This window comes from Panicum hallii, chromosome 5 (genome assembly GCF_002211085.1).
Source record: "Panicum hallii strain FIL2 chromosome 5, PHallii_v3.1, whole genome shotgun sequence".
NCBI classification, from domain to species: Eukaryota; Viridiplantae; Streptophyta; class Magnoliopsida; order Poales; family Poaceae; genus Panicum; species Panicum hallii.
The window spans coordinates 50,293,640-50,318,709 of NC_038046.1; the positions used below are offsets into that span (position 1 = coordinate 50,293,640).

The 25,070-nt window shown below is 46.5% G+C and overlaps 4 protein-coding genes across 4 annotated transcripts; 3 read left to right on the plus strand and 1 right to left on the minus strand.

Annotated features, from left to right (window-relative positions):
* The first annotated feature begins 7,502 nt into the window (after positions 1 to 7,502).
* Positions 7,503 to 10,303, plus strand: LOC112893217 (histone-lysine N-methyltransferase SETD1B). Its single transcript, XM_025960422.1, has 2 exons — positions 7,503 to 8,663; positions 9,613 to 10,303. The coding sequence occupies exons 1-2, from the start codon at positions 7,874 to 7,876 to the stop codon at positions 9,699 to 9,701; spliced, it is 879 nt and encodes a 292-aa protein (XP_025816207.1). The 5' UTR covers positions 7,503 to 7,873; the 3' UTR covers positions 9,702 to 10,303.
* A 633-nt stretch (positions 10,304 to 10,936) lies between these two features.
* LOC112892093 (peptidyl-prolyl cis-trans isomerase A1) lies at positions 10,937 to 15,084 on the minus strand. The gene is made up of 6 exons (XM_025959170.1): positions 14,846 to 15,084; positions 14,617 to 14,761; positions 14,428 to 14,516; positions 12,844 to 12,898; positions 12,382 to 12,467; positions 10,937 to 11,338 (listed from the first exon to the last, which is right to left on the minus strand). The coding sequence occupies exons 1-6, from the start codon at positions 15,032 to 15,034 to the stop codon at positions 11,183 to 11,185; spliced, it is 720 nt and encodes a 239-aa protein (XP_025814955.1). The 5' UTR covers positions 15,035 to 15,084; the 3' UTR covers positions 10,937 to 11,182.
* A 1,345-nt stretch (positions 15,085 to 16,429) lies between these two features.
* On the plus strand, positions 16,430 to 17,458 carry LOC112892097 (germin-like protein 1-1). Its single transcript, XM_025959173.1, has 2 exons — positions 16,430 to 16,696; positions 16,807 to 17,458. The coding sequence occupies exons 1-2, from the start codon at positions 16,576 to 16,578 to the stop codon at positions 17,340 to 17,342; spliced, it is 657 nt and encodes a 218-aa protein (XP_025814958.1). The 5' UTR covers positions 16,430 to 16,575; the 3' UTR covers positions 17,343 to 17,458.
* Positions 17,459 to 22,028: 4,570 nt separating this feature from the next.
* Positions 22,029 to 23,282, plus strand: LOC112892095 (germin-like protein 1-1). Its single transcript, XM_025959171.1, has 2 exons — positions 22,029 to 22,442; positions 22,525 to 23,282. The coding sequence occupies exons 1-2, from the start codon at positions 22,322 to 22,324 to the stop codon at positions 23,058 to 23,060; spliced, it is 657 nt and encodes a 218-aa protein (XP_025814956.1). The 5' UTR covers positions 22,029 to 22,321; the 3' UTR covers positions 23,061 to 23,282.
* Positions 23,283 to 25,070: the final 1,788 nt, after the last annotated feature.

Consider the following 25,070-nt stretch of genomic DNA (forward strand, 5'->3'; position numbering starts at 1 on the left):
GGCAACTACTAATGAATTAATTAGGCTACTCAGTAATTTAACTTACTCTCTTGCCTAAAACAGTGCAGTTTTCAGGTCTGCTACATTCTTTTCCCTGCCCTATCTCAGGTGACGTACACTCATCTCTATCTCTAATTCAGAATTGCAACTCTCCTGAATGTTTAGATGTATTTCTAAGCAATGTGATGAACAGACGTTTACTGCCAAGAGGGCAAAGCATTTTAGCATACATTAGTCTTACCTTTCAGTCATATAACATGCAAGCATTTACACAAAGCAATAATTAACTGATGCAACGATTCAGAAATCTTAGGAAATCTGATTAAGAAACAAAAAAGGTTGATAAAAGCCTGCTGAAGTTAGAAAGTGCTGGCTAATGAATAATGATGAAGCTTTGACAGCTACAATTGAGGGACTTCCATGTCCCGAGCTAGCATAGATCATTCTCTAATTTGGTTTAGTCTTCCTACTAGGCTTAGCTTGATTGCATAGACCTAGGCCAAGGTTAGATCAATACTAAAGATGGTTTATTTTCAGCATACTTTCAACTGTTGTTAACGTCTTTCTATCCTTAGCTTCCTACAAACCAGCTTCAGATGTTAGAGATTTTCTTTCACATGGCACCAACAAATAGGGATTCGCTCACTTGACAACATAAAGTAAACTCCCATTACATAGTTGAGAAATGCAATGGAACTAATAATACCAGCTAGTTTCTTAAAAAAAATCAAGTAGGGCAACCCTGGAAACTAATTAAATACCCAATGGTTCCGAAATGCAGCAATCAAAATTCAAAAGCCTATGCATCTCTCGACAAAAACAGACAAAAAAGGAAACTATAAATGAGTAGCTAGCTTCCAGCTAGTTTCTTAAAAAGAAAATCAAGTAGGGCAACCCTGGAAACTAATTAAATACCCAATGGTTCCAAAATGCAGCAACCAAAATTCCAAAGCCTACGCATCTCCCGACAAAAACAGAAAAAAGGAAACTATAAATGAGTAGCTAGCTTCTGGTAAGAATTTCATGTAGTGCAAAAGTTCCATAATCTAGCATGAACGCAGGAACGTGTAGTTAATTTATATTTTATGAGGTACCACCATAAATGTCATCGTAAAGATGAAGATACAATATCACAACTTCTAATATTGTTGAATGTATCAGCATGTTTAGAGAAGATTTGGTTAGTGCGAGAGGAAAAATTGCATGAAAGAAAATAAATGGAAATTGGAGAGCAGAAGAGAATGGCAATATTATGTAATGGACAGTGCTTCAATACAGACCATATCTTTAACTAAGAAAAGATGAAACAAGATCTTTCAAAAAAAAGATGAAACAAGGGGACGCCCAACACTGTGGCGGCGCACGACCAAAATTTTAGGTGGCGCAGAGCACACTGTGTTCATGTTAGAACTTAGACAACAAGCACTGCGCAGAACAGAACAGCTACAAACTAGAGTCTGCAGTTTAACACTATACAACAAATGCTACTTTGAAACTGATATTGAGTACTAACTATAAATAACACGATAATTCGATAGAGGTCAGCTATTGCTTAATGAAATTATCAACATGCACATTAGCACATTCAAATAGATTAAAATGTAGAAATTGCTGAAATATCATTTCTAGTGATTTCTATAACTTTACAAAATTGTATTCAAAGGTCAGGATCAATCTTTCTGTGCGTACCAATTAAAGTATGGGAATTAACCATTGATGATATTTGAGTAAACCGCATTGATGTCACAAGTAGAATCACATGCAGCTGCTTGGCAAAACAGAAGTGCTAAAAGAGAGCTCATATCAGCAACAGTTGCAGTTGTCTGTTGGCAGTGTAACACACCTCTTATGAAAAGAGATATAGCTGAACATGTACGAACAACCAATAAAAACAATTGACAGCTAACACATTATGACACCCATTACGACCTTTGATAGAGCACAACTAACAAGTATTAACAAGTTGCTGACAATATCAACAAAGAAGGCAACAATATAACAAGCGAATGACAGCAGGAAATATGGGAGAGTGAAAACAAATCTCCAGATCAAGTTTTGCACTTCAGGCACAAGAATTCATCTAGTATTTTTTTTACAGTTCTGTGCTGCAAATATTTTGTTTTTCAAATTTCTGCAATTTGGTGACCCTAAGGTGTAAGGTCTCAATGATTTGGACTTATTCTTTCCCCTATAACAAACAGCCTTTAAGGGTGCCTTTGGTTGGGCTTTTGCACCTGCTTTTGCTTTTGCAAAAGCCAAAAGCCAACCAAAGGGCCTAAACGCCCCAAGTGCTTTTGACCAAAAGCTGCTTTCACCCTAGTACAAATCCAAAAGCACCTCCCCCCTGCTTTCAGTGACTTTTGGGGTAAAAAATTACCCACCTGCCATTCATTATGGAAAAAACACATGTTTTAGCTTTACTCATCTTTTAGCTTTACTCATCTTCAAACTTTCCCACTTTATAATAAACAGCCATTTTGGGTCAAAACAAAGCATCTCAGCTGAAAAGCAATTTTTACTCATCTTCAAAGGGCAAATTTTCAAGAGTTGGCTTCATGGGATTCTACAAACCTAAGAATTCCGATTTTTTATTCATCTTCAAAGGGCAAACTTTCAAGAGTTGGCTTCATGGGATTCTACAAAACTAAGGAATCCGAGTTTTATACTAGCAATGATGAATCTGAAAAATCAGCAAGACTTCTACTGGCAAATTTCAGCAGAGCGGAATGTTTCCAGCTATGTTAAACGAACTTGTCAACTTAACCCAGCCTGAATTAATTTGCAACCCAACTTATTAAACAAATTTTGAGACAAGGCATATCAATGTGATCACTATCCACACTGACAGATTCAGGAACCTTTATATTGACTTTCTGAGGTGGTTTCCACGCCTTGTCAACAAAAAATCTGAATAAAATGTCAGATTCAGGATCTGATATTTTGACATGTAAGGCAACGGACAATTGATGATCGACAGCTCACTACATATGACAGGCAGGCCCAGGAAAAGCTTGGAGAAGACTTACCTCAGTCCATGGGTAGATCCAGATTGATCCCGTTCGTTTCATCCAATAGTGGTTTCAGCAGCCTGTCAACCAAACACCTGATTACAAAAGTAATGAGTAACAACATTTATAGTAGGAATGTTGAGAAAATAAAACACGATTCTAAAAAACCATCCGTCCAAAAACGATAAGAGTCCAACTGTTTGAGGAGGACTGAAAAAGAGCACGCACAATTTGGCCGTTCATAAGGGACTCACAAAGCCAAGCCATGGTGTACAAAAGAAACAACCAATATATAGATGCTTCACTTTTTGATGATGGGTTCGATCCATCTGCCTCAATTCACTTGGGATACGTATACGACCATTTGGCGCCTGAGCATTGCCAGAAAAGTGAGCACCGAACAAGAGGTAAATACTGAATACGAATACCCAAACTTTCATAGTTCAGACTACCGTTGCCCAAGTGATTAGCTGGAAAAGGTGAAGTGGGTAAGCAATGGTGGGCGATTCGAATAGCACCGTGGGTGGGGGGCGACTTTGCAAGAAGTCGGCACTCGGTTAAACATCGGGTAAACAGGCTACTGGAATGGATCAGTCACACCAACATTACATCAGAGGGTTCAGGGCCTTTGTGCAAGGTTGCAACGCGGAACGCGAGGAGCGGAAGGAAGGGAGAGGAGCGCTCACCTCGGACGAACCAACCCGCAATGGCCGGTGCTGGTGGCTCGGAGCCGGAGCCGGACTGGCGGGGGGGTCGGGGAGGACGAGGAAGCGAGGCTGGTTGTCGCGGCGCTGCCGGCGCTGGTGGTGGAGCCGAGAGTGACTGAGCGAGGTCCACCTTGGCCGCGGCATCCATCGCTTTTGCGCCTCCGCGGCCCGCTCCGGCCCTGCAACGCACGGCCCCCGAAACGCTGCGGGCCTCGCGGCGGCCTAACTGCCGTGACAGCCCAGAGCAGCAGCCGCCCGGTTTCTTTTGATCCGCTACCGTGCGATTCGGCCTGTCCGCTGCGATTCCGGTTGGGCCAGGCCTCACCGAGCCGTTCCAAATTTGGGTGTCGACAAACGGGCTTGGTTTCTTGGTGAGCGGGTGGGTTTTGGTTTGGCGAGCACGCTCGGTCCCGCCACTCGCCGGCGGCCGCGGCATGGCCTGCGTCGGCGCCTGCCTGCTACTGCCCCTTGAGATCTGACGAGGCCAGGCAGCAGAACCTTGCGTGCCGCGGTAGTGATCACCGGAATGCGTCCGGCACTTGGGACAGAGAAACATCAAGAGCCCGAGCCCGTTTAGGTGCAGTCCAAATTGCAAATGTTATAAACCGGAGATACTGTAGCGCTTTCGTTTATATTTGACAAATTTTATCTAATCATAGACTAACTATGCTAAAAGGATTCGTCTCGTGATGTACAATTAAACTGTGCAATTAGTTATTTTTTTACATACATTTACTGCTCCATGCATGTGTCCCAAAATTAATGTGATGGAGAGAGAGTGTAAAAAGTTAAAATTTGGAGGGGAACACAAGGCCCATCACGATTCGCTAGCATCTACCGTTCTAGCATCAATCATTAGCAGACCCAGCATTCCCTGGCTCACGCCTAAAGGGCGGCCCGCGAGTAAGAAACAAAAAAGGAAGCAGCACAAAGAAGAAGAAAAAAAGAACAATTTGAAAGCTGTGGAAGCCGTCCGTAACCTGGCATTTTAATAGTTTTGAAATTTTCTCGCGCGGGCCGGTGCCCGTTCCGTTCGTCCCCACGCAGCACCCGTTGCATATTTTCCAAGTTCCGCGCTGATCCGTTCAGATTTCCAAACCTCCTCGGCGATTCGGATGTTCATGCACGACTGTTTCCTCTCCCCAGCATATACTGATATACTAGCTAGGCCACCCATCAGCGGTGCGCTAGCTACATGATCAACGGAGGATATGGTATAGAAACAGCAGCGGCTGGCCCCATGCCCGCGTGCCGGCGCCGGGATCAGATCAGCCCGTCATCAGGAGCCGAAGCAGCAGCAGGGCGCGGCACGGTGGCTGGCTCGTCGCCGGCGCTCGCCCGCTCCTTCGATCCACAGCAGATTCACTACTCAAAAGACAAGCAACCATCGCCGCCCCGTTGAATTGATCATCGTGGAATGACTCGGGGGTACGGCGACGGCGGCATTAATCGCGAGGTGAGAAGAGCCCGTTAGAATCAGGTCCCGTTTGCATTCAAATGCTAATAGGTGGACTAATTTTAGTTAAAATTTAAAAATTTCAACGCTAAATTATGTGCTAAAGTTTAGCGCGCTCCACTTTAGCTCCTCAAACATACCTCGCACGCGCGGATTACTTCCCGTGGAGCACGTTTGCTAACTGGGTTAGCAGCAGTGCTCCAACCACGTCGCAGGGAATAATCACAGGCTACTGCTAGTAACGATGCTCGAGATCGAGCTTCAGCTATCGTTGGAATCGAACATCAAGGCCTCACTTCTTCTCTAATATTTTTCTCTAATCGTTGGAGCAGCAGTGCCGCCCGCGCATTTGGTTCGCTCGTCGCCGTTGATGGTACCACGGAACTGACAATCTTATGAATTTCTCAAAACCCTAGTTAATCAAGTCCAGAGCTTTGTTCGCGTTCCAACTTTCCAAAGCCGCGGAGCGAGCGTCCACGCGGCGGGCGCCGACCCTGCCCTCCGCCCGGGGGCCTCAGCCACACAGCCCGCGCGCGTTGACCTGGCCGGGTCCGGGGCGGCGCCACCTGTCGCGGCGGGGCCCGGCTGCCGGCCCCCGACAGGGACGCCTGCCCGCTTGGCGCGCCCCTCTCGTGGCCACGTCGGCGTCGCCAGCTAGCCGGCGGCCCCGATCCCAGCCGCAGGCGCGGCCCGCACGTACTATGCTCCTACCCACGTTCCTTTTTCATTCTTCGCCAATCCTTATCGAGACCGCTAATTTAATCGCGTTCTCCTTAATCTCGTTGGGGATGTTTTTGACACTAAAGTCTGAACTATCACAAAATCTAATTTTCAACCTTCAACTGCAAAATCGGATAACATAGACCACCCAACTATCGAAACCGTGCAAATTTGCTCCTTTAGGTGATTCCAAATATATTTTTCATCTTATGAGAATAAAAAATATACAATTTTAAACTAAAAAAATTATAAGTAATTTATTTTAAATCAAAAACTATGAAATGAGTATAAAAAACTTTCTAAAAATGTAACCTATCTATTGGCACTCTATTGTCAGTTATTCAGATCTTATGTTCATAATATTTGGTTACTTATAGTTATGCCTATTATTTTTAAATAAATAAATTTCAAATTGAGAAATAATAGATAGGTCACAATTTTAGAAAAATTTTAATAATATTTTCATATTTTTCTGATCTAAAATGGATTAGTTTTGATTCTTTAGATCTAATTAAAAAATTTATCTTTTAAAAAAATACAAAACCACCTTTCAAACCACCCAAAGGACCAAATTTACACGATTTCGATAGTTGGATGGCCTATTTTACCCGATTTTATAGTTAAATGTTGAAAATTGGATTTTTGCGATAATTCGAGGGTTTAAACTGGATTTTTCTTTTTTTTATGCGGGAAAGAGAGATCATGACGTCTGGGTTAACCTTTTCTGGCTTTGCTATCCTGATTCCCTCCGGAGCAAGGAAGGAAATATTGGACGGTTCAGAAACAGTTTTGTTTTGTGCTCGTGCAGCAACGGAAGGGAGATGGATTTTACCCTGTTCAGCGGGGTACTAACAGTAACACTAACAGTGGTTAGCATATGTGTCGCCGTGTAAACTTTCCGGAATTAATGTGGCAGGCATGCGGTTGATACCAACTTAACGGCACCAAGCAAACAAACAAAATGGGTTGTTAGCGTAATTGATCTAGCTTGAGCTGCGGGTGTGCCACGGCTCAACGAGTACGCATGGAAGCCAACAGGGTAGCGTGCATGTCATAAAATTAAAGAAAAGACACGGTAGGATTAACACAACTAACGCTCACAGTTTTAAAGTGGGGCCGTAAAATGCACAAGTTCCATATGGTACAAGCCAACGGAAGATACCGAGGAAAATGCGCCCCCCCCCCTCCCTTTTGTTGCTTTGGTTTTGTAAAACTTACGATAGATACTCTATTAATAAACTCTTCGCGAACAATTGTTATATACTCCTTCCGATCCGTCCTAAATTATTATTCTAAATTATTATTCTAGATACATAATTTTAATTATTAGATATATAAATTATTATATCTAGACGATTTAAATCAAAATATTATGTATGTGAAAAATTAAAATAACTAACAATTTGGGATGGAGGAAGTATATAGCCTGATTGGTCCGTAAATAAAAGCTAGTTTCCACCGAGTCTTGTTTAAAAAAAATTATTTGGCAAACCGCGAGCATCCCTACGGAGATGTAGGAAAATTTGAAACAAAAAAAAAACAAAAATCCACTACCACTGAAGAAGATGAATCCGAGTTACAAATTTACAGGCATTTCTTTCTTGGATTATAACAAACTTACAGTACTTTGTTTGCTTGCTCAACCTACTACAGTAACAATACTTTGTTACACGCACGGGATGTAACTACTAACTATGTAAGGTAACCCATGACCGGCCGTGAGGAGCTGTTCTTCAGTGCATTTCCGATCGGCCAATATATAAGACCCATCGGCCATTGCCTTGGGAATATCGCATATGCTCTCAGTTGCTTCCCTAGCAGCTCCACCATCTAACTTGCAGCAACCAAACAAAGGTTTCGGTTCGATCTAGTCGCTTTGCGCCGCAAGTCTTCTCCGATCAACTTCAACCTCTTGGCTCTCTTCTTGGTTCTTGCCCAGCCGCCTCTCCAGCTCCACCATCTCAGCTTGCTCCGCTCGGAAAATGGCGTCCCCGTTGACAGAAGCCTCGCCTCCGCCGACCATCCGAGACGTCATCGGCCGCGATGACGACGACGACGACAACTTCATAGCTGAGGAAGAAGAGGAAGAGGAAGAGGAAGAGGAGGAGGAGGAGGAAGAGTGGGACATGAGCAAGCGCCTGTCGCGCCTGTCCATGGAGGGCTCCGACGGCGGCGACGCCGACGACGAGGACGGCGGGGATGAAGCGGAGGATGAGGAGGACGACGAGTTCGAGGTGCGGTCGGACGTCAACGCCGCGACGTACGGCGGCGCGTGGCCCCCTCCGTACGACGTGCAGGCCCCGTCGTCGGCGTCGCTCCCGGGCACGCCCGACCGCGGCGCGCGGGCGGCGGCGGCGCGGTCGTCGTCGTCGCCGCCGTGGTGGCCCGGGACGAGCGGCGGCAAGGAGTACGCGAGCGAGACGGAGGCACGGTGGCCGCCCGGCGCCGGCAGGCGGCAGCGGTACCACCACCGCGAGCGGATGGCGCGGGAGGTGTGGCTGGAGCGCGCGTGGCGGGCGCGGAAGCAGCGGCAGGAGGCGGCGGCGGCGGTGCCCGTGGTGGTTCTCGGCGGCGGAGGCGGCGAGTCCCCCGCCGCGGGGCGCGGCGGTGTGGCGATGGACATGGAGGAGGTCCGCGCGTGCCGCGACCTGGGCCTGGGCCTCCCCTGCGACTGGACCGTGGAGATCCCCTGCCACGCGCTCTCCGGCGTCGACACCGCCAGCAGCGGCGGCAACTCGCCGGCCTCCGGCAGCTGGCGCATCTCCAGCCCCGGTAACAACCCACCCAACCCCCGTCCCCAATCATTGCCATTAACTACTCCGTACCAGCTTTTCCAATTATCTATCTACTGCGCTGCCACGGCAAACGTAAGCTTGGAGTAGATTGAAAAGAAAGGGGTAGATCGAAGCAACCATGGGTTTGCTCGTCATTTGTCAACGAGTGCTCCGAACGGCTTGTCCGTACGCGTTCGCGAGTTGCATCGGCCGGTCCGCTCGAGCCGACCGGCGGCGCGCTAGCTCGCATCGCATCACCTCGCCGGCTGGCGGATCAATTCCCGGCGCCGGCGGCCGATCCGCCACCGCGCGCACGTCCATCATAGCACAGAGCCGACGGGGGGCTGGGGCTCCGCCAACCCGCCATGTATTGCACTCGCGTCGCCTCACGCTGACGGCCGGGAATCGCGTTCCACGGCGGCCGGGTCAGTTGCCCTGCCTTGCCAGGCAGCCCAGCGCAGCGCACTCGGACGAAGCAGGCGGCGCACGCGCCAAGTGTCACGTAGCCCCTGTCTAATCACCCAAAAGCACGTACATGTACATGGTACTGGAGGGAATTCCATCGCACGCGTCCGTGACTTTTGTGGCCGGGAATTGCGCTCGCGCCTGCGCTCATCAAGGCCTGATTGGGACGCGGTGGTTGGAGTTCCGGACGCCGACGCGCCGAGCGCGACACTTTAGCTTGCTGCTGCTCTGCCCTGCTCATCCGCCTCCCTCTATTCGCTGCTCATCATGGCGCGCCCCACGACGAGGGGTTCTTTCCCGGTTCCTTTGTCGCCACGAGTCCTCGGCGATGGCGGGCCGGGCGTACCACTAGCGAGCGCGTGATTGGACGGATCGGCCCGGGTGCTTTTGCTTCGTTGCAAAGCGTTCCCGGGTTTTCCTCCGCTTCGTGATCGTCTTCTTGTGCTGACGTGCTGTTTGCATTGTGTGGACGAATTGAACAGGGGACGACCCCAAGGACGTGAAGGCGCGGCTCAAGGTGTGGGCCCAGGCGGTGGCGCTCGCCTCCGCCGCCTCCCGCCTCGGCTCGTGAAAGATCCGGAGTTCCAGGCGGCGGCGGCGGGTCCAGGAACTCACTATCCAAGCTTCCTTCGGCTGACGACGATGCGGGCACGTGATCACCAAGAGAGATAACCCCGTCATCTCCAACATTAACCGTCTTCCAAACTCATCAGGGAAAAAAACAACTAAAAAAAGGAACAGTTGCTTCTGCCAGCATTTTTGGGTTCCACTGTACAAATATGCACGCGTCGTAAGAGTGTGTGTGTGTGGTCGTAGCTAGTTTTAGCATTTCTCCCCGAAGAAAAGAAAAGAAAAGAAAGCTAGTATAGGATTAGCATGCATGTGGTTTGGTCAGGGAGCTAGCCGTACGTGCACAGCGCGCACGGGGTCGCTGGGGGTGGCACGTGCAGCGCCGTGGGCCGTGTGTGTGTGTGTGTGTGTTTTGCGTTGCATGATTGTTGTTGTACGAGTATAGTAAGAGTGCAGGTGAAGAAAACAGAACAAATGTTTTTTTGCCATGGATGATGCCTGTTGTTTGGCCAGTGGGGAGCATGGCGGCCCCAACAGCTTTACAGGTGTTCTTCATCCATGCGTTCCGGTACACTATAGAAGGGCAGAGAACAGATTCATGCAGATATGGTTTCTAGAAGGATGTTTGTCATGTAGCTGCAGCTGTAGCTGTAGCAGCTCTAGCTCTGTCCTCTGTTGATATTGCATCTTCCTTTTTCTCGGTCGGAAATGTATGCGTCATCTGATGGATTGAAATGCAAGCAATGCTCTAACTTGTCGGCATGAATGAAGGCCGACCACATTTTATCTGCTACTTACTCATCCCAATTTTTGAGGTGACTGACTCAGTGACTCTGTCCAACTCACTGCCAAATCGTAATATTTGTCCACATCTCCGAGTAAAAGTTTCACCATACACGTACTCACATAACCCAATGACAGAAGTTCGATGTTTGCACTTTCAACTCTAACGATGCCAACGAATGGACGTCGATGCTACGAGCATCTACAGTCGATAAGCAATAGCACTTTTTATATTTTTAGTAATTAATGCTATGGCATATTATTCAATGGATAGGGTGGAGGAAGAAATCTCCTACATTTGAGCAAGAGGGAGATATATTTTTGCAATCACCAAAAATATTAAATATTTTCTATTAGCGATGGAATTGGTAATCTGCTGAAGCACCTTCCATTACCAAAAGGACAGTTTTTTTGGATAAGAGAAGACTTCAAGTTTCATTGGACAACAGCAACTCATGTTGAAACTCATCGCTAAAAATAAGAACATAGCACCGTGTCATTTCATCCTATATTGCTCTATTTTTGCACCAAACAAATATTTATTGCTCGCAAAAAAAAAGACCTCAAGAGTGTCCTAAAGTTGACTAGTTGAACAGAAATCAAGGACCCCTCTATCAAAAGGCTCAAGTTTTCCGCAGAAGAAAAGGAGGATTTGTCAGTTTAACTGCCAAAACTGACCTATTGACTTTACTCGGGAACTCAGCCATCCAAGGGCAACTCACCACAATTCACGATTCGGCAGGGTTGCTTGGGAGTATCAGCCCTGCTGGTTTCTTGAGATTCAAGCTGCTTCACCACGTCCATCCCCTCCAGGACATGTCCAAACACGACGTGACGGTTGTCCAACCACGGCGTCTGAGAAGCATTCCATTATTTGAGTGTGAGCCAATAAAATCTCAATGGCAGGTTCTTGACGGAGAAAACAAACATGAGAAGTCCAGGGGTATGTTAGAATTGGGGATAGTTTATTCTTGATATATTATCCTACCACATCTAGATGTCTTGTTCATACATAAATAACAGACCAATCAATGTGATTGAGTTGAAAATGTCTGGTGCTGACTTATGAAATATGTAATAAACCAAAGCATATGAACAAACTTTTATTACAGAAAATTACAGAACAGTGGAAAACATATGGAAGTGGAAGGTGGGACTGATCATTATAAAAAAATAACAGCCTAACAACATAAACATAATCAGGTAGTGCTGGCCAAAGGTCCAAAAGGAACAGAGAGACAATAACGTCTATAATTTCATCGAATGAAAACATTTTACAATTTAAACAATAGAAATGATTATTGTCATATTAATTCAGAGTATCAAGGTACTCGAAGATAATGAGTTCAAGTACCAAGATGTAAATCACGTATGACAATTTTACAGGCCTGGATAATAATCTTCCAAAAAGGAGGCAGTGGAAATTTGTGTTCAAGTTGTTCGCTCTAGGACATGGGATATATCATGGCACTAGGAAATTTGATTCTACGTAAACAGGCAGTATTGAATGGAACCTTCTCCATCCCCTTTTTTGTGACAAATAGTTGTTTCTAAGCTACTACCTTAAGGGTGTATATAACTAAAACTTGGGTTTAAAGCTATCTAAATAAGCTATAATAGAATAACTTTCTTTTTGTAATGCCTGAAGTAACAAATATACCAAAGAACTCGAAGTATGTATAAAAACATATCCATGTACATATTTGAGGCTATCAACGTACATCTATTAATCAACACATACATTTAAATGTGAATCATTACTTAAAAAATTGCCAATCATTACTTAAAAATTGATTCTTAATGCTGCAAAATTCAAGGTGTTCCAGAAGGGGCAATAGTGAGAGAAACTGAAAAATTAACAATCATTACTTCATTGTTGGAGATGATGAACACCTTACCTTCACAGTGCAAATGAAAAACTGACTTCCGTTTGTGTCAGGACCAGCATTTGCCATGCTTAGTACACCAGGGCCAACATGCTTCACTGAAAAAAGGTAAGGAAAAGATCTTTTCAATTTAAGAACTAGCAAACTGCTACCAAACACCCCCACATTTTACAATTCAGCAAACGATCATTAAGAGTCAGTGTCCTATAAGTCCTTGTCCGCACTATTTGAATTTATGCATTGAAGAGGATTTGTCATCCCTCCTTATGCTGCCTATGAGCCCATTTAAAAAGCAAATCTGACCATGTGAGAAGGACCACCAAAGCATGCGAAGTGAATTTTTCTCACAACAATAAAAGCCATAGGGTTAGTGACAAAAAGCTAGAGGAATAAGAACAGAATTAGTACCAGTACTTTAAAAATGAAAATGCAACAATGCAAGTTAATCAAGTAGAAGGCTCAGGAGTCACTTACATGTAAAATTTTCATCGTCAAAGCATTCACCATAAATACTTCTGCCACCAGTACCCTGTGGTCAACAGTAATAGTTTAGGACTAAAAATAAGTAAAGACGACCTTTTCTCATTACAGAAACAAGTGCGTTAAGGAAGCATCATTGATTTTTCTGACAAGACCAGGGTGAAATTTGTTTGGTATTCATGGGGCGTTTTTTCTACCTCTTTGACAATTTGGTTGTAAATTCTTTGAACAGTATATAGCTTCCATTGTTCCAGAAAAGTGGTAGCTTCCAATGTGAAAACGCATGAGGTGGTTTCCTACCCCACCCGTCATCAGCACACTGAGTTGTTCTCACATTAACAAAGAGCATAGAAGTTGGGTCTTCACCTTCAATATTCATGTTTTCACTTCTCAGTAATCATAAAATCAAATTGCATGTACTTTGTTCAACTTGGGACCCAACAATTAATTTTGTGTTATGAGATACACCAATCTGCATTTTCAAGTTCTGAGCCCTTGCTAGCTTATAAGAAATTTATTACTAAAATAAAAGAAAATCAGAGCTTATCTAATGAGGTACCTTGATTGGAACATTTTTACAGGCAAACCCCAATGGATGTATCCTTATGAACTAAGATGAATGATGGAAAGAGAATTTAAAAATTGCATAAAGGGAGGTGCATTGCAGTTTTGCACTATATAATGCAAAATGGTTTTCAACTACTCTCAACACAAGAGAAATAGATATTGGATGATGCAATGCGGATAGCTGGATGCCCATTCAAAGTGCACTTTTAATACTAATTGATAATATTGTAGGTATTGCGTGTAATGCTCAATATTACGCAGGCCTGCCCATGGAAAAAAATAGAAATCAGATCCAGGCATGCTCAATGAATCTCATGGTTGTGGAGGACTCAATGTGCTGGATCTAAAGATCCTCGTTCTATATCTTGGACCCATATGCCAATAACCTTGTGCATTGATGACCATTTAGTGGTGATACTAATCCTAAAATGAAATATTAGTTCAGATCATCAGAAAACAATTTTTTTAAAGCAAGGTATGGAACTCAATAGGTGCAATATAAGTCTTACCAGGCCAAACTATACAGGATCCTTCTTTGCAAACAAAAATATCACAACTGACTTTTATTCTTGTTTGAGGCATCGCTATAACTTTCTAACTAGAGCAATGACTTGCCATGTCGAATTGGAACCTCAAAATCTGCTTTCCTCTTCTCTAGATGTATGTAGCAAAATAGCTAAGTTCTCGATGGCAAATTGGCGAAGGGGATAAAAATTGTACAAATGCCAGAAATTTTGTTGCTGCCATTTTTATAGGACTTCTTGCTTCCAACTTTAACAGTTTGACTTGGAGCAATACCTAAAGTCTAAATTGAAAGTTTCTTAAAGTATATAAATTGAAACTTCATAGGAACCTACAAGTAAATTGATGGTCAAATGCTAGACAAACTCATAAGCACCCAGCCAGATCGATTGGTGACTCGAAAAGTAACTTTCCCTCGAATTGATATGCAACTTTCGTAACATCTGCAGCAGCCACTAAGGCAAAATGCAGATTAGTAAATATGCTTACATTGTTCTCCTGGAAGTCGCCACCCTGGATCATGAAGTCCTTGATGATCCGGTGGAAGGAGCAGCCCTTGTAGCCGTAACCTTTCTCACCTGTTCCCCAAGGCCCCAACCAAATGAGCAGCAATAGAACGTGAGCTCCTAAGCCTACTGCGACCAGTACAGATTTGAGTTCAATCCGCAGCGTACGCACCAGTGCAGAGGGCACGGAAGTTTTCCGCTGTCGCGGGGACGACCTCCCCGAAGAGCCCGATGACGATGCGGCCCGCGGGCTCCCCGCCGACCTCCACGTCGAAGAAGCACTTGCTGGTCACCTTGGCCTGCAGCTCCACGGCCCCCTGCAGAGGAACACCGATTTCCGCCCGTCAGCACGCGCGCTCGTGGCTCGGTGAGAGCGGCAGACGCCCGTAACCGGCACGTACCTCCGCCGCGGCGGCGCGGACGACGACGGCGCCGCGGCGGCCGCCGAGGCCGAGACTCAGCGCGGGGAGAGCGCGGGCGGGGCGGAGGGAGAGCGCGCCGCGCCGCGCCGCCGTCGAGGAGCCGAGACGGGTGCCGGTCGGAGCCGGCGCGAGCGCGGAGGGGGCGGACACGGCCGGCGGGCACGCCATGATGGGGCTTTGGCTTGGCTTATCGGATTGGAGATTCGGAGAGGGAAGGCGGGTCGAGGCGCACGAATGGCGGAACGGGTGAAGATTGAAGAAAAGGTGGATGGGAGTGGGCTGAGGCCGGAGCCCAGAGGGGCCTCTGGAGTTCGTAACGGTGGGTTGGGCTTGTCACGTCCGTCTGGGCTAACCGTTTGTTTTACACTTGGGCTGGAAGGAAAGTTGGGGAAAGCGAGGGGTGGGAATGATCGGCAATCCAGAGGCCCAGCCCAATACTTGCTGGGCCAACATATGATCCAATCCATTTTCCCTTTTTTTTTTCCCGTCTTCGTTTGGAGTGGAAGGGTGCGACATTTTGCAAGAACCACATACTACTGTACAAAGATTTGATTGAGCAACAAGATGAAACTTGTGGTTCGCGATATGGATGAAACCCAAATGAAATAAATCGAGCGTGAGTCTTTCATAAAAAAAACGAGATGAAAAACCGTTGCATACTGTGAGCCTTTGGCTAAAATCTAACCAGAAACTTGGCGCTTAATGTTTGGCTGGCCAGGCCTGACAGGTTAGTTATACTACAGCTCAACACACTGCCAAAAAGTTGTATGCAGTACATTAGCCCTCAGGGTCCATGAAATTATTACTCTTGTTGTGCCGTGAATTATAGAGTTGATATCTGTTTGTTAACGCTAAGACACGCATCTTATTTTTCCGCGCCCTTTGAACTCTTGAGGTCCCGTTTGGATCGCTTCATTTTGAGAAATTAGATTCTAATACTATTTATTTTGGAATATAGCATTTCACAATTTTCCAAAGTATATATATAAACTTATCTTAAATTTGTGGAGGTAGAAGATAAAAATTGATTCTATAGATTCTCAGGCTACGTTTCTAATGTACAATTTATAGTATATTCTTCGATTCGTTTTCCTATAGTAAAAGTGCAGTAAATAAATATCTCTTCTGTATGATCGACAATAATATACAAGCATATTATACATTAGCTTAGTTATTTTATATCTAAATTATAATTATTAGAATAGAATTCAGGGTCTGATTGAACTTGCGTGTCCTGACCTCCATTAATGCGTCATGCATTGGTGTCGTGATGGCCTGATCCCTGATGGCTGATGGCTTGTGTGCTGGCCGCTGGGCCGCGGCACCAGCCAACGCCATCTGGATTTATCAGGCGAAAGACGCAAGAGGCAGAGGAGGGCGGCGTCACGGCGTGGCTATGACAATGACAATGACAGAGGCGCCGAACATTACCATTCATGTGACGGATCGATCGATTGGGACATGGACGGTGGGCGCTTGGACTCCTGACCTCCAGTGCTGATGATCTGTTTTCCATACATGGGACGCCCTGAAGGCCTGAACTCATGTGCCGATTCATTTTCCCATCTTGGACCTATCCATTTCGGAGGCCCTCGGGGATATATGCAAAGCCTACAAGTACGGCCCTTCCTCTGTTCGTTTCCATCACTAGTCGGCCACCTGCTGATAGCAATCTGCTGGTAGCTTCATCCAGTACCGAGCGACCGATCATGGCAAGGATCCACCCCTATGTCGCCGCGGCCTGCGCCGTCGTGCTTGTGCTCGCCGCTCCGACCGTCGCTGTCGACCCTGACATGCTCCAGGACGTCTGCGTCGCTGATCGGGCCTCCCGTGAGCCCTCTATTCATCTTTGTCAAGCTTCCTGGTCCTTGGTGCATGCTTCTTGCAGCATGCCCGGCCGAGTAGACAACTATTGAAATTCTGCTGACCTGTGCGTGCAGCGATCAAGATCAATGGATTCCCGTGCAAGGCGAACGTGACAGCGGATGACTTCTTCTTCGCGGGTCTCAGGAACCCCGGAAACACCAACAACCCGGCGGGGTCGGTGGTGACGGCGGCCAACGTGGAGAGTTTCCCGGGCGTGAACACGCTGGGCGTCTCCATCGCGCGCATCGACTTCGCCCCGGGTGGCCAGAACCCGCCGCACACGCACCCGCGCGCCACTGAGATCATCTTCATCCTCGAGGGCACACTCGAGGTTGGATTCATCACTACTGCCAACAAGCTCTTCAGCAAGACCATCACGAAGGGGGACGTCTTCGTCTTTCCCAGGGCTCACGTGCACTTCCAGCAGAACCGGGGCTATGGCCCCGCCACAATCATCTCCGCCTTCAATAGCCAGCTTCAGGGAACTCAGGCCATCGCCATGACGCTCTTTGGCGCCACGCCACCGGTGTCTACCGACATCCTGGCTAAGGCCTTCAAGATCGGCAACGCGAAGGTGGACGCCATCAAGGGCCGATTCACACCCAAGTAGAAGCCTTCCACCGCATGCCCTAGTGGATTTCCAAATAAATGGCTCATACTGGTTGACCAATATGTATGATGACTCATGAGCGCTAGAGACCGTATCTCGCGAAACTGAAAGTATTTTATGTTTGGTTCGAGGGATTGCTGCGCGCCTGCGCTTGTTGTCACGGTGGCAATGGTTCCGAACCCCCCCCCCCCCCTAACCACGAGTATTTTACTATTTCACATCAAACCATGCCACACCAGTCCATTTTATAGGTACCCTCCAAAACCAATATAAACCAGACCACTTGCAAAACTTAACCCAAACCACCACAGACCACTAACCCATCTTATTCGGTTTTAAACCATTCAATCATATTGCCATAGGCCGAATGCGGCCTGCACAAACCAGGCGCACGCCACCATTATTGGAGAAATATGCCCAAGAGCCCATATGGGATATGGTGGTATAGAGTCATAATGGGCCATTAATTTGTTAACAGCCCATTAGGATGTCTATATATTTGCGTGGACCGCTAGGGCGGAATCCTATGTGGCTTCTGGTAGCCAGTTTACTACATAGCTTCCACTGCTTTGAGATTATTGCGGCTAATCCTAACCATTGGATCTTCTTCCTCACCCTCTCGGTCTCGCTCGTCTCGCTCGCGCGCCGCTAGCTCATGCACCAGTAGCAAGGCTAGAGGGCGAGGGCAGCTCGGTGGCGAGGTCACCACGCGGACCGGGTGGTGGTTGAGGTCGGCAATAGGGTTAGGGTTCGGGTTTTTGGGCTCCAATGGCTGCTGACCTTAGAGGAGGAGGAGGTCGAAGGCGGCGGGATGACTGGCGGTGGTGGCGGTTCGACCGACGGTGGAGGTCAAGCGGCATTGGAGCGCCGCCGACCGGGTGGGGCTGGATGCCCGATGGATGGTGGCCAGCGGCGGGGGCGAGAGGATGGCTGCTAGGAAGGGTGGGGTTAAGGGGGCGGCGGTGGAGGGTGGGCGGGCGGCGGCAGAGGAGGCGGGGTCGGTGTTACTGGGAAGAAGATGGAGAAGAAACGGTGGAGGCGAAGGAGAAAAAGGTTAGACCTGATGGACTGGAAGCTAACTCACTATCCAACACATAGAAGCTAGATAGGAGCCCCTGTTAGGGTAAGGCAGGGATTTTTTGATGCAGCAATAGCCTAGCAGCCGCTGCACATTATATGTATTTTACATCGGCTAGGCGGAAACCCTCCCTATTCTGCACGTACCATGAAGCGCTGGCACGCTCTAGTACCCCGTTCCGTTTTGTACGTGTGGATGTCCGTAGAGGTGCTCTTTGTTTGTGCACTACATCAGGCATGGGCGGATTTAGAGCCCGAGGGGTTGTTGCCGCCCAGGTCCAGCCGTGGTTACCCCCAAGATGTGATACAAGCTCAAGACAAAATGGCCAGTAGTAGCCCAGTTTATGAAGGACCTACATGATAATCATACTCCTTTATTTTAATCATAAATGGAAAGTGTTCAATTAGAATATGAAAACGTGACTCAATTGGTCTTAGTTAGTCTTCGGGACAGAGTGGAAGAAGGGCGGAGACTCTTGAACGAGGAAAAGGATCCCTTCAAAATAATTGAACGAGGGCGATGATGGGAAAAAAAGAAATCCAATTTTCACCTTTAAACTAGCATAATAGTTTAATTTTTAATTTTCAATTACAAAATCGGATAACGAAGACCATCCAACTATCGGACAAATTTCACCCAAAGGTGGTTTCAATGAGATTTTTTTTAAAAAGTTAAAAAACTCTAGTTAGATCAAAAGATTTAAATTAATAAATTTTAAATCAGAAATATATGAAACTGGCACAAATTTTTTTCTAAAATATGACCTATCTCTCAATACTCTATGTGAATCTTATTTATTAAAAAAATTAATAGCCATAGCTAAAACTAAATAAATATTAGGAATATGAAAAATTGGATCCGAATAATTATCAAGTAGAGTGTCAATAGATAGGCTATATTTTTAGAAAAATGCTAGATTTTTTTCATATTTTTCTATTTTAAAATGAATTATTCATAAATTTTTAGTTGAAACCTAATTATTTTTAATTTTTATAAAATAAAAATCACCTTTGAAACCACTCAAGGGGTTAAATTTTACCCTGTTTCAACAGTTGGACGGTTCTCATTATACAATTTTACATTTGAAGATTAAAATAATACTTTTATGACAGTTTGAGGGCATAAACCGGATTTTTACTATGAAGATTGCATGTTTGAGTATTTGTTTACGTTCTTATTAGGTTATTTTTGTTCGGCCCAGATTTGTTCAAGTAAAGGTTTGTATGAGTTAACAAATGCGTATATCACTAACAAGATGAGAATGATTAATTTGTGCCTAAATCTAAATAGAAACTTGACTTAATGTTTTTTTAGTGGATACTTAGCTTGATGTTTGGCAGAGCATGACCGGTTAGTTAAACCACACACAGCTCAAAACACGGCCAAAAGCTCAAACACCTGTTAGTTTAACATTACTCTCCGATCTTGCGCCGTCAGAATTAATTATAGAGCTGTTATCTCCAAGTTCGTTAACGCCAAAAGGCATGCGATTTCGACAATATTTGTCTGCGTCGCCCTTCGAACGTTCTAAACTAAACGTGGTCACAAAGTCGATCCTTTTGTCAGGGTGCCCAAGGAATCAAAGCCCTTCGCTGTTGTGCATTCCAACTAAGCAAACCTAAAAGGAGCACGGAGGATAGATACATGCGTTTGCGTCAGACGATAATTTTTCCTACGTAATCCCGCGCTAACTAACTGTACCTCCGTTCTGAACCACCCCCAGCGACTAGGGGAAACGAACAGAGGGGCAGGTCGCTGAGCCGAGCGCACTCCGGAACGGACCGCGCCGGCCGGCGGCGAGCGCCTCCGTCGGCGCGCGGCCACTCGCCCGCGCGCGCGTCAGCAGGGCAGGTGCCTGACGGCGACGGCCGAACTGACTACTCCTCGCTCCTAGGTTGCCGCTGGATCTGATCTGAATTAAGGACGGTCTTGTTCGGGCCGGCCGGCCACCGTCTCATCCGGACGCACCGTGGGAGGCTGGGTTGGCGAAGCCAGCGACCGATTTTATGAGGCACACTTGGCACTGCCAGTACATGAGACGCTGGATCTGTTTTTATTTTCTCCATTTCTGAGGAAAAGAAACAATTTCAGTCTGAACGAAGTCTGAATCTGAACATGCTGCTGCTGCAATTGCAAGACATTGTCAGCAGCTTCATTCCTTGGGCATATACGTTGCAAGAACTTGCAATGAAGGAACTGGCGCATTTCATTAGTACTATCTTTAGGATGGTAATGGCATTTTATTACCGCAGGTCACCGGTCAGCTCCATAAGAACACCAGCGGCCGTTCCCCACTAGGCCACTTCCCCTGACCGGTGCACGGTCAGTTTACTTCGGATTGCGGTAAGATGCATGCGGCTCCTCCGGATCAGCCTGGAACCGAGAGGAAACCACCATGTTCTTCTCCCTTCTTCGGTGACGGTAGCAGATGAACGAAAAGAGGAAACAAACAACCATATTCTTCTCCACTTTATTACCTGACGGTAGAAATGGAATGAAAAGGTAGACCTGGTTTAGTCATTGCTCTGATCAGCCAGGGAGAAAAAAAAAAGGAGAAAAGAAGCCTTCTGGTCTTCTGGAGCGGCCATTGACCGGCCGCTGCTGCTGCTTCCATCAATCCATCCCCATCGTTTTCGATCGCCATCTTTAAATCTGTCGCTGCAAAGAGTATCGATCGGGACAGGAGAGGCGACGGCTAGCTTCTGGGACAACCGGGGATAAATGTACTCGTAGTCACTATCCTCCTCTATGTTTAGTCGACCAACAATAAACCCGATTATACGCCTGAGCAAAACCCCAACTTGGTCAGTTTAGTGTTTAAAAGTACTAGTACCACCACACAAGCAGGCTCGTCAGAGAACAGAACAGAAAAATTAGGAGGACTAAACATCCAGTAAAGTGGCAAATGGAATAGGGATTATTCATTAGATGTGCTCCCACTGCTTATCCGGTTGTTACCAAACTCCATTCTAGCGATCTAAACTCCAGCATATAGATCTAAACTCGATTAGTTTGATCTCCAATAATAGCACTGCTACCACTATAATATAACGTGGTTCGGAAACAATCTCCATCCAGAGAGGAAAAGGGGAAAAAAACCAGTACGGCTACCATCTACCATGTGCTTGGAGACAACCGCGTCGCATGTGCGATTCGTCGCCCGTGCTTCCTGGTGCACGGGGGCATGTGAGCCCCGCACAATCAGGGCGCTGTCCCCACCCACGGTGTGGGAATCAAATTCGCCTCCGTTTCTGATCAACCGGACGGACGGCTGATCCAAGGACCAAGGCAACGCGATGGGTGATCGATCCTGGCAGCCATGGCTGCGGAAGCGTCGATCCGCAAGTGCGTCCGACGCGAGGACGAAACGGAGCGCAAAGTGCGTCGACGAGGCCCCGCCGGCCGGAGGCGGTGGCCCATACCGTCCCGTCCGCCGCTGTCGCCGCTTCAATCCGTCCACGTACGCCGAGCGGCGACGCTCGCAGAAAATTCAAAGCCGCGCCGTGCCGACGACGACGACTGCGTCGTCGTCCGAGACCCGCGGCCCCAATCATCGGGCATGTGTGGCAGTTCGCCTACGCTGCATAAACAACTCCATCCCTCACGCACCCACCCTAAGTCCCTAACAGCCGGGAAGGCGCTCGCTTAGCTTGCTTGTCCTCGCAAGCTCGTTCCTACCCCCGTCGTCGCCTTCCTTCCTTCCGTCCCTGGCTAACCTGCCCGTCCTCCGTGAGCGTCCCTCTCCACAGCTCCCGTGTCTTGGCGGCCGGTTAGGGTCGCTAATCTCCCGGCCTATAAGTACGGGCTCCGGCTCTGCCCGTTTCCATCACTCATCTGCCACCTGCTGATAGCAATCTCTGCTGGTAGCATCGTCCAGTACCGAGTTATAGACCAGTCGGCCATGGCGAGGATCCACCTCTACGTCGCCGCGGCCTGCGCCGTCGTGCTCGCTCTCGCCGCCCCGACCCTCGCCGGCGACCCCGACATGCTCCAGGACGTCTGCGTCGCGGACTACGCATCCCGTAAGTCAACGATGACTTTGATCTCTGCCAAGATTTTTGTGACTGAGCTTGCCGCAGCTGCCTGATCCATTTGAGCGCGCAGCGATCAAGATCAATGGGTTCCCCTGCAAGGCGAACATTTCGGCGGACGACTTCTTCTTCCCGGGTCTCAGGAACCCCGGCAACACCAACAACCCGGCGGGCTCCGTGGTGACGGCGGCCAACGTGGAGAAGTTCCCCGGCGTGAACACCTTGGGCGTCTCTATCGCGCGCATCGACTACGCCCCGGGCGGCCAGAACCCGCCGCACACGCACCCGCGCGCCACCGAGATCATCTTCGTGCTCGAGGGCACGCTCGAGGTCGGCTTCATCACCACTGCCAACAAGCTCTTCACCAAGATCGTCAACAAGGGGGACGTCTTCGTCTTCCCCAGGGGGCTCGTCCACTTCCAGCAGAACAGGGGACACGGCCCTGCTGCCGTCGTTGCTGCCTTCAACAGCCAGCTCCAGGGCACGCAGGCCATCGCCATGACGCTCTTCGGTGCCACGCCGCCGGTGTCCTCCGACATCCTGGCCAAGGCCTTCCGGATTGACAACGGGGAGGTCGACGCCATCAAGGCCAAGTTCGCGCCCAAGTAGAAGCCTTCGCCTGTCTGTATTCGTTGATTTCTGAATAAATCACGCATGCTGTTTGCAGGATATCTATAGTGAGCACTAGTGATTGCAACGTGCAGTTAAATTTGTTCATCTTTGGTTTGAGGGATTGCTGACCATGCTTGTTGTTGTTATTCTAATTTGTGTGGCACAAATAAGATCATCAGTTTTATGGTTTCTTTTATAGTAAATTGTTTTTCAGCCAAATAATGATCACAATGGTGCTTAATTTGCTTGCCAGTTCATCGAGGAATTAGCAATAGAACCACGTGCTCGCCTTTGTCTTTGGTTGTCCACGGTCGTACCTCGCTCTACATGTTCTCAGCATCCTTAGGACATAAAGTCAACTGTTGATAAGAGAGTTTCTTGTCACAAGAGATCTTGTAACTTCTTGCAATTATAAATTGCCTGCTTGGGTTCCCCATTGGCTTTCCACGTGTCTTACTTGGAGCTAAAACTCGCGCCTAAATTTGCTTGGAGCCTTTGTGTATTGCCATCCTCACGCCCAAACGAGTGTAAACAGGTCAAATGTGACTCATCCAGATTTGTAAAGCACCAATGTTACTTCGTGCGGACCGAGCGCAGCTCCGCTGGTAAGGTTCCTTATGGTGAAACCGGTCTATCCAGGTTCTAGTCCTTAACTCGGCTCGGCACGGGTACTCGTATTTTCCTAGATTTATTCCAGAATTTAATTGGCACTATTATTTTAGCGGTAGGCAACGTGCCCGTCGACAACGAGGTTTCTGTGGTGAGTTCGTCAATAATTTGCTTCGGCCCAACAAAAAATATCCTTTGAACTTCAGGGGTTGCTTATCCTGCAACAACAATAAGAAGTAAGGAACTAAACAAAAGTTTTTCTCACTTCTTCCTTTTAAAGAAACAATTGGAACTTCTCTACAACTAGAACTATAATAAATAAATGTGAGTTATTGATGATTTTTTCTGAATGATATACCAATTTGAATGATGATTCTGAATATTGTTTTTAAACACCCTGATAAAATTTGTTGAGCCAATACTACTTGTGACATACTTCAATTTAACTACCAGCCCCTTAGATCATTTACTTTGACTACCCTAAATGTATTGATGGTATGTAAGTTGATGATGTCTTTTGTGCATCCACAAAAGGTCCTCAACATGCAACCTTATCAACTCTATTTTTCATAGAACTTACTACAAGATCTTTTAAAATTACTATATTTATTGAAAATATTTTGCATGAATAGTTCATTGATAATATGTACATATCTCAAATATGATTAGTTCTTCTTGAATGAGTGGTTAAATTAGTAGAGCTGGGCTATACACTTTGCAAGGTTTACAAAATTGCGAACAGAGGGAGTAGTACATGGAATAAATTAACCATGTTTTGAAAACAACTAGTGGAGACGCACATGCCGCAGGCATGTTATTAGAAGAATCCACTACACAATATTTTTTATTTTTTTATAAAAAGAATAAGTAAATGATAATTTTGTATTTATACTAAAGATGTAGATGCAGTAGGGATATATTTGAAAAAAACCCTAATAAACATGAATTTTATGTTAGGTAAACAATAATTTGATAGTTAAGCTCCCATAGTTGTTGATCCACTTTGATAGACACTGGTCTCTCCGTTAAAAATCCAGTGGAGATGCACATGCCGTAGGGATGTGTTTTAGCGGATCATTATATTTATAAAAATCTAGTCAACAAAGTCAAGCCAAATAAAAAAATCATTTAATAATACCATACACATATATGAGAATCACAAATAGTAATGGAATAGATGAGAAGAAATATTTTTCCTCTCACAATAGTTATTGTGGTTTAATATGATATCATGTAAACAGACACTTTTAGGAAATTCTTAACAAAAGACCAGGAAATCAGTTACTGTAGAATTTCTTGAAATGAGAAAATAGCGATGGAAATGGATATTAAGTAATTTTATAAATATTGTAGCTCAAACTTTTAGAATCTAGACCTTGATCCGCTTGTGGAGTCAAC